The sequence below is a fragment of the Alligator sinensis genome, unplaced genomic scaffold (genome assembly GCF_000455745.1).
Source record: "Alligator sinensis unplaced genomic scaffold, ASM45574v1 scaffold137_1, whole genome shotgun sequence".
Lineage (NCBI taxonomy): Eukaryota > Metazoa > Chordata > Crocodylia > Alligatoridae > Alligator > Alligator sinensis.
In genome coordinates, this window is record NW_005842545.1 from 838,764 (window position 1) to 850,483 (window position 11,720).

An 11,720-nucleotide genomic window follows, 5' to 3' on the forward strand; every position below is an offset into this window, starting at 1 on the left:
CCAGGCGGTGCTGATATGGAAGAGGTCCGGAGGCACCCACGCATGCGCCCCCGGGGGGGTCGGGATCTCTCGGGACCATACGTAGTCGCCGGCTGGGTGCTGTAGGTTCTCCTTCCAAGGCTTTTCCGCGCAGTGTATGCTGGGAATTGGAGTTTAGTGCACAGCTGCTGCCAGGCATGCTGGGTATGGAGATAGCCCGTCTCCTTTTCTGTTGCAGTGCATGTTGGGCATTGAAGGCTCAGTGGTTGCCGCAGTGCATGCTGGCTATGGAGGTCCTTCAAGTACCCGCCAGGTCAGTACTAACCCTTTCGTTCAACAAACAACATCAGGCGGAAATAGAATTCACCACGTTTATATTACAAGGGTCTGGTCTTGCATGCATCCCAACCCAGCCGCTGGCTTCTTTACTTTTAATTCCATCCAGGAAGAGCACACCCCAACTGCTGAAATTTCCTTAGACTGATGAAGGGTTTTTGAACCCGAAAGCTTGCTTAATAATTATTTTCCAACTATTTGGGTTGGTCTAATAAAAGATATCAGATTCACCCAAGGAACCTTGTCTGCCCTGGATGAATAGAGGAACTTGGGCCCAGGTGATGATATCACAGCTTCAGGGAGCCATAGCATCACCGTGTTGGAGAGGGATGGCTTCACAACTTCAGGGAACCATGACAGTATAAACTTATGACATCATGGCATTGGGGGCTGATGAAATCACAGTTTAGTGAGATGTCAACAGGCCCTGATGCTATCACAGCTTTGGAGAGTGATGTAAATACAGCATCAGGAACTGATGATGGCACAGCCATGTTGAGCAATGACATCAGGGACTGATGGTGTCACAGCTTTCTGGAGTAATGCCATTACAACATTAGGGACAAATGAGATCACAGCTTTGTGGAGCAATGGCATCAATAGCATTATGGACTAACGATGTCACAGCTTTGGGGAGCAATGGCATCAAGGAATGAAGACATGGTGCTGAGAATATTAAAAGTTAATTTTAGTTGAATGCATGAGTGAATAGAGTCAAACAGCAATGACATCACAAAACAAGAAGTGGTAATCTTGTAGTGTCAATAAGTGATGATACCACATGATTTTGGAGTGATGATGACATCAGAAACCCAAGGACTGATATCAACAGCAGGTCAAGGCCCGCTGGTGGTCAGGTGACATCACAATGGAGACAGTGTGACTGGTTGTTGGAGTGTGAGTTTAGGGAAGGTAACATCACAAGTGAGGTAGGTGTGTTTGGCTGGTTCTGCAATGAGATAGGCCATGTGGGCAGGGCTCCTGGATGTGGGTGGGGTTTGGATGGGCAGGGGGCCCACAGCCAATGGGGTGGGGCTTGGCCCAGAGAGGAGACCACAGCCAATGGGGTGGGGCTTGGCCCAGAGGATTAGGTCATAGCCACTATGGGCAGGGCACACCACTGTGCATGACATCACTGCCTGGGTGGGCCAGATTTGAGCCACAAAATGATGTCATGGTTTGAAAGGGCATGGTCTGGTTAAATGAAGTCACAGAGGGGCATGGCCTGATTTGGATACTGCTATCTTAGTCTCTTCCCATCCTCACCTACGATTTCATAGTCCTGGTAATACTTCACTGGATAACATCAGATGCAGAAAGGATGAGGTGGGGGATGGGAGGGGGGTGTCCAGATGCATCACAGCAGGCTGTGGCTCATTCATTCGCAGGCTACCTTGGTAGGGCTCGGCCCTGAAGAGGGGGTGGGGCCTGGGATGGGTAGAGCCTCTCATGAGGAGACTTAAATGGGGAAACATACCACAGCACTCTAAGGCAATCTCCAGGCAGGCTGAGTCACAGCCCATGGGCTCCAGGGGCAACTGCAGGCCCCACCTCCCCCAGCTGATGGTCCTGCCCTTGCCCAGCAGGGTTCACTTCCGCAGCATAGGGCCAGGGAGCAGAGAGCCCTGAGTTTGCAGAAGAGGCAGGCCAGGGTGCAGAGAGCACAGCCATCTGAGCGAGGAGAGGGGAGGTTAGCTACACCCCAGCCAGGGACCCAGGTGTCCAGGCTCCTGGCAGCCACCCTTATCATTCCCCATAGAACTCCCCCCCTCCCATGGAACCCAGACATCTGGGCCTTCTTTCCTCACCATCACAGCCAGAGTCAGGGTGGAGCCCAGACACCTGGGTTCTCAACTCCCCATTTTAACTCTCCAGCCCCTCACTTCCAACCTGCAGCCCCTCCTCATAGCCCAGTGGTGCCTTCACTCCTGACCCACAACCCCCCCATACACCATGGTGCCCCTTATACCTGACCCACAGTTCCCCTCACCTCCCCTGCAGTCTCCTGGATGTGGGATACTCTGGCCTTGTAGCTCCTCTGGCTGCAGAGGGTGGTGGTGATGGAACCTATGGTTGGTGGCTTGGGCAGGGCCTGGGGGGGGCAGTGGCTGCAGGAGCCTGCCCTGCCCTGCTCCAGCCCCCCAGCTCCCTGGGCAGCTGGTGACCACGGGGCCTGCAATGAGAGGGAGAACCCAGGAGTCTGGGCTGCCAGATTCTACTGCTTTCATGCCTGCCCCACTCCCCTCTCAGAACCCAGGGGTCTGGGCTCCCAGCTCCTTCCCCCCCACCCCCCAGCTGGAGAGAACCCAGGCATCTGGGTTATACTCAGCTGCCTCCAGCTGCACCCCCAGAGCTGGGTGCATCCAGGACTCACCAGTGCCTGCCTTGACAGTTGGCTCCACCCCTTTTGCCCCACAGGGGTCTCTGGGCTGCAGCTGGGCATCTGAGGCATGGGCAGGCAGGGGTTAACTCACAGTGCCCCTCACTCCCAGCCTGCAGCCACCCCCATCCCTGCAGTGCCCCTCATTCCTGACCCACAGCTCCCCACATAGCCCTGTGGTGCCCCTCACTCCCAACCTACAGCCCCCCTCCATAGTGCCCCTCACTCCCAGCTCACAGCTCCCCCTTCCATATTCCACTATACCCCTCACTCCCAACCTGCAGCTCCCCCCCCATACTCCATAGTGCCCCTTACTCCTGACCTGCAGCCTCCCATGGCATCACCCCACAGATAAAACAGACCTCTGAGAACTTGGAGACCTGGGTTCCCTGGGAGGTGAGTAGGGGGGTGGTGGGTCAGAGCCGGGAGCCAGGACACCTTGGAAGACTGGAGTAACTTGCTCCTAGGGCTGCAACGGATGTGGGAAGTGACTGGGTGTGTCTGCTCCCTATCCCAGATTAAACTGGCCCTGCTCCAGCCCCACCCCCCCTCCCAAAGAACTCAGGCATCTGAGTTCCCACCCCCCAGCCACTGCTCTTGTCCCAGAGAACCCAGGCTACCATCCCTCCATCCCTGGGTGTTACCTTCCTGTCCCTCTTTTTCCCACCCCAGCAGGGGGGACAGGTTTATGGCCTTGTTATTTCCTCTTGGAACACAGGAGTTCAGGGGCTGCAGGGCAGGAGGAGGGGCTCCAAGCCCAGCAGCCCTCCCCCCGCCACCCCCATTTCCCCAGCCTGGCTACAGCTGCCCCCCACGCACACACACACACACAACCCAGGCATCCAGGCCATAGACACATAGAGAACCCAGGTATCTTGGACACCCACACACACAGGGAGCCCAGGTATTTGGGACATACAGACAGAGGACCAAAGTGTCCCAGACACAACACTTTGCTCCCCTTCCTCACTTGCCACTCAACACACACATGGAACCCAGGCATCTAGGACACAGGCATAGAGAATGCAAGTTCTGGAATGTGCACAGGGAACCTGGGCATCCAGAGCATATGCACATGCACACACACACATGCACACACACACACAAAGGAAACCCAGGGACAGACAGACACATGCAAACAGACAGCGGGACCCAGGTGTCCAGTTCCCCCTCCACCAGTGAAGCTGACCCTTGGGTCCATCTGTCTGGCTCCTTCCAAACCACTCCATGGTCTGGGGCCCCCCTGGGGCAGTTCACAGCCCTGCTGTTCTTGCTCTCCCCTGGCATGACTCGGCTGCCTGGGGCCCCACCCCAGAGCTGGGTGCACAAGTTGGCCCTGGTGCCCCTTGCTCCCAACCTACCGACCTGACCATAGCTCCATAGTGCCCCTCCTGACCTGCAGCCCCTGGCATTGGCCCCACCCGTGGCCATGCCCCTGGGTACCAGCTGTCCCAGGCTCCCTCCCTACAGTCCACCCAGAGTTCCCAGTGCCAACACTGACTGCTGTAGTGGTAGCCACAGGTGAGAGCCCAGGGGGGTAAGGAATGAGGGGGTACCATGGGGCTGTGGGGCAGGCTGTGGGTCAGGTGTGAATGGGGGGCAGGGGTAGTGGAGGGGGCGCTGGAAGCCCAGACACCTGGGTTATCTGGCAGGGGTGGGAGCTGGAGTTCAGAGCAGGGGGGTGTGGGAGCCTGGATGCCTGAGTTCTCTGCAGTCAGGCTTGAGGGGGGTGGGGAGGGGTTTCAATGCTCAGGGTAACAGGTTCAGGCCCAGAAACATGCAGGCACCACAAAAGGGCCGTCAGGATGGCTCAGAGTGTGACAGATGGATGGACAGGGGGTGGGGGTGGAGCTTGGCTCCATAGTGCTCCTCACTCCCGACCCACAGCCCCTACCCACCCACTGAACCCATGGGGGGCTGCGGTTTGGGAGTGAGGGGCACCACAGGTTGGGGGTAGGGGCTGTGGGTCAGGAGTGAAAGCAGAGCAGTTTTTGGTGCCGATGGGGTTAATGCTGCCCCCAGAGAACTCAGGCATCCGGGTGCCCGGGACAAAGCACCTTTGATGCAGCCCCCCAGGGCCCTCCCCCCCAAAACGTGGGGGCGGCTGGAGGGGGGAGGGGCTGGTGGCTCCAGCTGGGTCTGTGGGTCAGGAGTGAGGGGCACTGTAATAACAGCCCCATCTCCCCACAATGTCCCTCAGTGCTGACCAGCAGCCCCCACATGACCTGCAGTTCCCCTCATTCCTGACTTGCAGCCCCTCCAGCCCTATGGTGTCCCTTGCTCCTGACCTGCAGCTTCCCCCCCCCCATTTCCGGGGTCCTCCTCGTGCCAGCATCCCATAATGGGTCCTTGAGCCGGGTGTTGCTGAGGGAACAGAGGGGCATTGATGGGGCAGGGTGGGGAAAAGACAGGGCCCCATTCACAGGGATGTCCCTCCCCCGCCCTCAGCCAGACGCCTGGGTTCCCTCCTCGCAGTGGGGAGCACCCGGCTCTGGCCTGGGTTCTCTGGGAGGGGAATGGGGGTTGGGGGGGTGAGAGCAGGTGGGGCTGGCATCAGGGACGGCTGGGTTCTCTAGAGACTCAGAGCAGGCTGGGCTGAATGCCCAGATGCCTGGGTTCCCTCCCCACCTCAGGGCTTCCCCTCACCAGGTGAGTGGTGTCTGGTGGCTTAGAACAAGGACCCAGATGTCTGGGTTCTCTAGTTTGGGAAGGCTGGGGGGCAGGGTCTGGAGGCAGCCTGGACACCTGGGTTCTCTTGGAGAAGAGGAGGGGCTAGAGCATAGAGGGCTGGGAGTGAGAGCAGGGGGAGCTGGGAGCTTGGACACTTGAGTTCTTTGCCTGGTGCCTTTGTCTGTCAGGCAGCCCCTCCTTGGGGTAAGGGGAGTGGGGGAGGGGCAGGCGTGTCAGGGCTCCTGGGGCACCTGAGCCCTTGTGGAGGGTGGAGTAGGGGGCAGGGCTTCCTCTCACCAGGCAACCTCCTCAGCACCTGGAAGCCACAGGTGAGGGCACCCCTCCCCTTCCCCTCCCAGGGCACGGGATCCTGGGCACCTGGGTTCTCTAGAAGTGGGGGGTGGGGGATGGGCAGCCTGGATGTCTGTGTCCCCTCCTTGCCTGATGCCCTATCTGGTGCTTGTCTGTGCTGGATTTCACGGGGAGGGAAGGGGGTGTGGATTAGCAACAGCATTTCCACAGCCCGGACGTCTGGGTTCCCTGGGAGAGGAGTTGATCCTGGTAGGTGATAGCAAGCCGGGGCTGGGAGCCTAGATGCCTGGGTTCTTTTGGGGTGATAGGTTTTGAGGGGCCACCTGGATGACTGGATTCTCTTTGGGGGCAATGGGTTACGGGGGAGCTGTCTGGATGCCTGGGTTCTCCATGGGGTAATGAATCCCTAGATATGCACTCAGATGCCTGGGTGTTCTGTAGGGGGTGATGGGTCCTGGGCAAGCTGTCCAGACACCTGGGTTCACTGGGTGGGGAGGGTAGGCAATGGCAGAGACTCCCAGAGACCTGGGTTCTCTGGTGGTCAAGTCCAGTCTGCCGGGTTATGGGGCAGCTGTTTGGACACCTGAGTCATCTGGTGATGGTCCTGGGGGAGCTGCCTGGGCACTTGGGTTCCCCACTCCAGCCTTTAACCCTTTCCTCTTCCCCCACAGGTCTTGGCCATGACCTTCCCATGGCCTGTTCTGCCCCTGCTGCTTCTGCTGCTGCCCCCCCTTCCGGGGGAACCCTTCCCACTTCCCACTTTTGCTCCCCCAAACGCTTCCTTCCAGCACCTGCTGGTGGCTTCCACGGGTGACGTGTATGTGGGTGCCACCAATGCCATCCACCGCCTGGGCCCTGGCCTGGCCCCACTGGCCACAGCCACCACAGAGAATCCCCCCAATCTCCCCAACCCCAACCGCCTGCTTCTTGAGACCCCCAGTGGGCACCTGCTGACTTGTGGGCAACGTCACCATGGCCTGTGCCAGGCCCGGGCCTTGGCCGACCCTCAGCATGTCCTCGCCACTCCTCCAGACCCTGGCGAGGGACATTTAATTGCTGCCCCAGATGCTGGGGTCCCCACCGTGGCTGTGGCTCATGGAACCTTCCTCTGGGTGGCTCGGGGGAGTTCCGGGACCCGCCTTGTGCCTCCCCTCACTGTCCGGCACCTTGAGGGCCCCCATGCTTTCTCTGGTGAGGGGCTGGGGCGCCTCGTGGTGGGAGACCCTGGGGATTATGGGCTGCACTACGTCCTGGCCGCGCCAACTGGCACCCATGCCTACTTCCTTCTTACCCGTCGTGGGGGCCCCAGCGAACCTGAGCCTCGGACCTATGCTGCCCGGGCCTGCCTGGCAGACCCCCAGCTCTACTCCTATGTAGAGGTGCCCCTGGACTGCCAGGCTGGGGCCTATCCTGTGGCCCGAGCGGGTGCCTTGAGGCCTGGCCAGCACGGAGCACTATTCGTGGTAGCAGATGCAGGGGCTGGGCTACTCTCAGCCCTATGCGTCTTCCCACTGGAGGTGCTGGAGGCCGAGGCCGAGGCCACACGCCAGGCCTGCTACAGCCACGGTGGGGGGGTAGGCATTGACCCTCCCCGTGCCGCCATCGCCTATGGGGTCACGTCTCACTGCACCCATCTGCCCCAGGTGAGCAGTGGGGGGAGGAGCGGGTTCCACATCAGAGCTATCTACATCCCCATCACCTCTAACCCCTGGCCCCCCATTTCCCCCCAGGAGTCATCAGAGCTGTACCCGTGTGGGGATGAGCACACGCCCTCCCCCATTGTCAGCCTGGTGCCCATCCAGGCCCCGGCCCTAGTCACAGAGCTGCCACAGCTCACAGCCGTCGTGGCCACAGAAGAGGCTGGGAACACCATCATCTTCCTTGGAGATGCCTTTGGGCAGCTGCACAAGGTAGGGTCTGGGGCAGCGTTAAACTCAGCCAGTCCCCAGCTGATCCACTCCAGAGTTGGGCACATCTCAGCCCTATTCCTGCCTTGTTATGCTCAGCCATTCCCCAGCAGGTCTGCCTCAGAGCTGGGCATGTCTAAACCTTCCCTGTGCCTTGCTATACTTGGCTGTTCCTTGGCTGTTGCACCACAGAGCTGGGCTCATCTCGGCCTGTTATACTCAGCTGTTCCCCAGCCACCCGACCCCAGACCTGCAAGCATGTCAACCCTCTTCTTGCCTTATTATATTCAGCTGTTTCCCATTGACACCAGAGCTGGGTACATTTTGGTTTTCCTTGAGTGGCATTATACTGGGCTGTTGCCCACTGCTCCCACCCCAGAGTTGACTGCATCTTGGCCTCCCCATGGGGTATTATATCTTGGCTTGTTATGCTCAGCTGTTTCTCCACTGCCCCAGCTCAGAGTTGGGTGCATCTTGGCCTTTCTTTCATGGTGTTATATGTAGCTGTTACTAGCTGCCCCCACCCCAGAGCTGAGTGCCTCTCAGCCATCCCCATGCAGTGTTACACACAGCCATTCCCCAGTTGCCCCACCCCAGAACTGGCCACATCTCAGCCCTCCCTGAACTGTGTTATACTCAGCCATTCCCCCTTGCTGTTCTACCCCAGAGCTGGTTGCATCTCAGCTCTCCCCAGGCAATGTTATACCTGGCCATTTTTCAACTGCGACACCTGAGAACTGGCTGCATCTTAGCCTTTGTTGTGCCCTGTTATGCTCAGCCATTCCCCAGTTGCCCTACTTGGAGGTTGGCTGCATCTCAGGAAGGGATCCCCAGAGAGGCCTCTGCCCCCTCTAACCTCCCTCCCCCTCCCCTGTCTTCCCTTGCCCCAGGTGTTCATTGAGGCCTCAAGGGGCTCTGTGTACAGCACTGTGCGTCTCAGCCAGCACAGCCCCATCAGCCCCGACCTGCTACTGGACAAGACTGGGACCTATCTCTATGCCATGACTGAATCCCAGGTAGGTGCACCTCCTCTACCCTGCCCCAGCCCCCCTCCACCCCTGGGGGGCCTGTCAGCACCCTGACCTGCCCAAATCTGCTCTCCCCCAGGTCACCCGGCTCCCAGTCAGCAAATGTCCCCAGTTCCCAGACTGCACCTCCTGCCTTGGTGTCCGGGACCCCTTCTGCGGCTGGTGTGTCTTACAGGGCCGGTGAGTCCTGCCTTGCCCCAGAGATGGGCACATCTCAGGCCTGTCGGGGGGGGTGTTATACACAGCTGCTCCCTACCTGCTGCACCCCAGAGATGGGTGCATATCAGCCTGTTATGCTGGGCTATTGCCAAATGACCCCACCCTAGAACTGGGCGCATCTTGGCTCTATCTGGGCTTCTATCTGGCTCTGTCTGTCTATTTGGCCATTCCCTACTTGCTTCATCCCAGAGCTGGACACATCTTGGCCCTATTTGGGTGGTGTTACACTTGGCTGTTCCCAGCTAACCCTCCCTAGAGCTGGCTGCCTCACCCCAGAACTGGACACATCTTAGTCTTATCTGTGCAGTGTTATGTATGGCTGGTCCCTATCTGCTCCACCCCAGAGCTGGGCACATATTGGCCTGTTCTGTGGTGTTATACTCAAGTGTTGTTCTTCTAGATCTGACTGCATTTGGCTTTCCCCCAACCAGTCCATAACTATTGCACCCCACAGATTGCATGTCATCCCTATCTAGTTGGTGTTAAAGTTGACTGCTCCCCAGCTGCCCCATGCCAGAGGTGGGCACATCTCAGGCATATGGGGGAGAATAACATAATGGGAGAATGAGACATTTTGAGGGGGTCCTGCAGGAAAGGCAGGGCGGGCAGGGGTGTTATGTAGGTCCTATATAAACACCCTTGAAAGGGGTGGGGTCCAAAGAGGGTGGGCAGAGCTATCTAGCCCTTGGCCTTGCCTCCTCACCCAATTGGCTGTTGTTGGGTGGGGCGGAGTTAGGTGCATGCGGAAGCTAGAGTGTGTGACATTTTGACAAGGTCCTGCAGGAAAGGCAGGGCGAGGGGGGGGGGTGTTATGTAGGTCCTATATAAACAGCCTTGAAAGGGGTGGGGTCCAAAGACGGTGGGCAGAGCTATCTATCCCTTGGCTTTGCCTCCTCACCCAATTGGCTGTTGTTGGGTGGGGCGGAGTCAGGTGCAGGCGGAAGCTAGAGTGTGTGCACCATGAGGGAGCCAATCAGTGGCTGTGGAGCTATGGGGAAGGCAGCCAGTGCCTGCAGGTGGAGAGTGTGATGCCAGCCAATCAGAGCCGTGGAGAGCCTGCTGAGGTCAGTATGAGGGTAGGGTAGGGTGGGGCTTGAGGGAAGCTTCAGGGGAAGGGTGGGGCTTGTGGAACCAGGGGTCTAGGGGGAAGTGGGTGTGGTTAGAAACATGGGTCAGGGCTTGTGGGTGTGTGGGGGGATGTGGCCATGGCTACAGGAAGGAGGAGATGAGGCATATCCCACAGTGCAGGTTGGAAGAAGAGACCTGGATGGGGCTGGTGACAAGGGGGTGGGGCCTCAGGGGCTCAGCTACACCTCTTGAACCTGCCCCCCCACCCCTAGGTGATGCTGCAGGTGCCCCAGCTCCCTTTGCTGGCTGAGGGCAAGAGCTACCACTGTGCCTTTGGGAGCCAGGCCCGCCCAGCCACTCGCCAGGACTCCTGGGTCCGCTGCTTGGCGCTCAGCCCTGACCAGGTCCCACCCAGCCCAGAAGGCAAAGGTTAGCTCATCCCTACCCACAATGTGTTGCTCTAGCCTTTCCCCTTCTTCTTCCCTCCCCAGAGGATTCCCTCCTCACTTTACTCTGCCTTAGTGAGGCTGCAGCTGGAGTTCCCGCTTTACTCGGCCTTGGTGAGCCTCAGTTGGAGTATTGCACCCAGTTCTGGGCTCCACACTTTAGAAAGAATGTGGGGAAGTTTGAGAGAGTCCAGAGGAGAGCCACGTGCATGATTAGAGGTCAAGAAAATAGGCCTTATGAGGAGAGGCTGAGGCATGGGACTCTTCATCCTGGAGAAGAGAAGGCTCGGGGTGACTTGGTGGCAGCCTATAAGTATATGCTTATATACATGGTATGCATCAGGAACTGGGAAAATGTCTGTTCACCAGGGCACCCCAAGGGAAGACAAGGTCTAACAGTCATAAACTGCTGGAAGACCATTTTAGACAGGACATAAGGAAAAGCTTCTTTACTGTCCGAGTCTCCAGAGTCTGGAATAGACTCTCCCAGAAATGGTACAAGCACCTACTTTGGATACCTTTAAGAAACACTTGGATGCTTATCTTGCTGGGGTTATCTGACCCCAGCTGACTTCCTGCCCCTTGAGCAGGGGACTGGACTCGATCTCGAGAGGTCCCTTCCAGCCCTAATGTCTATGAAATCAATGAAATCTATTAAACCTATGGGTAAGTAATCATGTGATCCCCCCTAGATCATGTGACTGTGGAGTTGTCTGTGATGTTTGAGGATGTGTTGGTGGTAGCAGTGGGATTTGCCTTCTATGACTGCAGCGCTGTTGCCCTCCTGGCCCCCAATGCACCGTGAGTGGGTGGGGGCTGAAGGCTGGGAGTGAGGGGCACTGTGGGGATATTGGGGCAGGGCTGTGGGTCAGGAGAAAGAGGCACCATGGGGATACGGGGGGACACATGTTGAGAATTAGAGGTACCATGGAGTGGGGCTGTGGGTTAGGAGTGAGGGGTGCCACAGGGCAATGAGGGGACTGTGGGTCAGGAGTGGGGGGCACCGTGGAGGTAAGGGGGTGCTGCAAGTTGGGAGTGAGGGACACTATGGGCAGGGCTGGGGTTGGGAGTGAGGGACACCGCAGGACTGGGGGGGCAGGTTGAGGAGCTCTAAGGTCCCCAGCCTGCTCCTCCCCCCTCAGATGCACTGCCTGTGTGAGCAGCCCCTGGGGGTGTCACTGGTGCCCCCGGAGTCATTGCTGTATCACAGGGGGTTCCTGCCCCACAGGGGAGGTCACCATCTACAACCAGAACGTGAGTGACAACCCCTACCCTCTACTTCTGAGGCATCCGGGGTAGGAGGCAAGGGGAGAGGCAGGGGCTATGAGTGGGACCCAGCCATCCAGGGAGAACAGTCATCCCCCACCCCCCCCCC

General features: G+C 58.4%; 2 protein-coding genes and 1 long non-coding RNA gene across 7 annotated transcripts in view; 1 reads left to right on the forward strand and 2 right to left on the reverse strand.

The window, feature by feature from the left end:
* FTSJ1 (FtsJ RNA methyltransferase homolog 1) overlaps window positions 1–205 on the reverse strand; it is a 6,080-nt gene extending 5,875 nt beyond the window's left edge. Inside the window, exon 1 of the mRNA XM_014523901.2 lies at window positions 1–205. This exon is cut by the window's left edge and continues 177 nt beyond it. Coding sequence (XP_014379387.2) covers window positions 1–44 — 44 coding nt within the window. The 5' untranslated portion in view covers window positions 45–205.
* Window positions 1–11,720, forward strand: part of PLXNB3 (plexin B3) — a 31,945-nt gene that overhangs the window by 213 nt on the left and 20,012 nt on the right. The window contains exons 1-9 of one of the 5 annotated variants that reach the window (XM_025213678.1): window positions 4,375–5,694; window positions 6,349–7,320; window positions 7,408–7,587; window positions 8,475–8,600; window positions 8,692–8,792; window positions 9,763–9,895; window positions 10,172–10,328; window positions 11,038–11,146; window positions 11,488–11,599. In XM_025213678.1, coding sequence (XP_025069463.1) covers window positions 6,358–7,320; window positions 7,408–7,587; window positions 8,475–8,600; window positions 8,692–8,792; window positions 9,763–9,895; window positions 10,172–10,328; window positions 11,038–11,146; window positions 11,488–11,599 — 1,881 coding nt within the window. In that variant the 5' untranslated portion in view covers window positions 4,375–5,694; window positions 6,349–6,357. The other 4 variants (XM_014523898.2, XM_025213680.1, XM_025213679.1 and 1 more) reach the window with 4 other exon arrangements.
* Window positions 1,369–2,845, reverse strand: LOC102384221. The gene is made up of 3 exons (XR_003095958.1): window positions 2,690–2,845; window positions 2,306–2,488; window positions 1,369–1,986 (listed from the first exon to the last, which is right to left on the reverse strand). It is a non-coding gene; the product is annotated as an uncharacterized LOC102384221 (long non-coding RNA).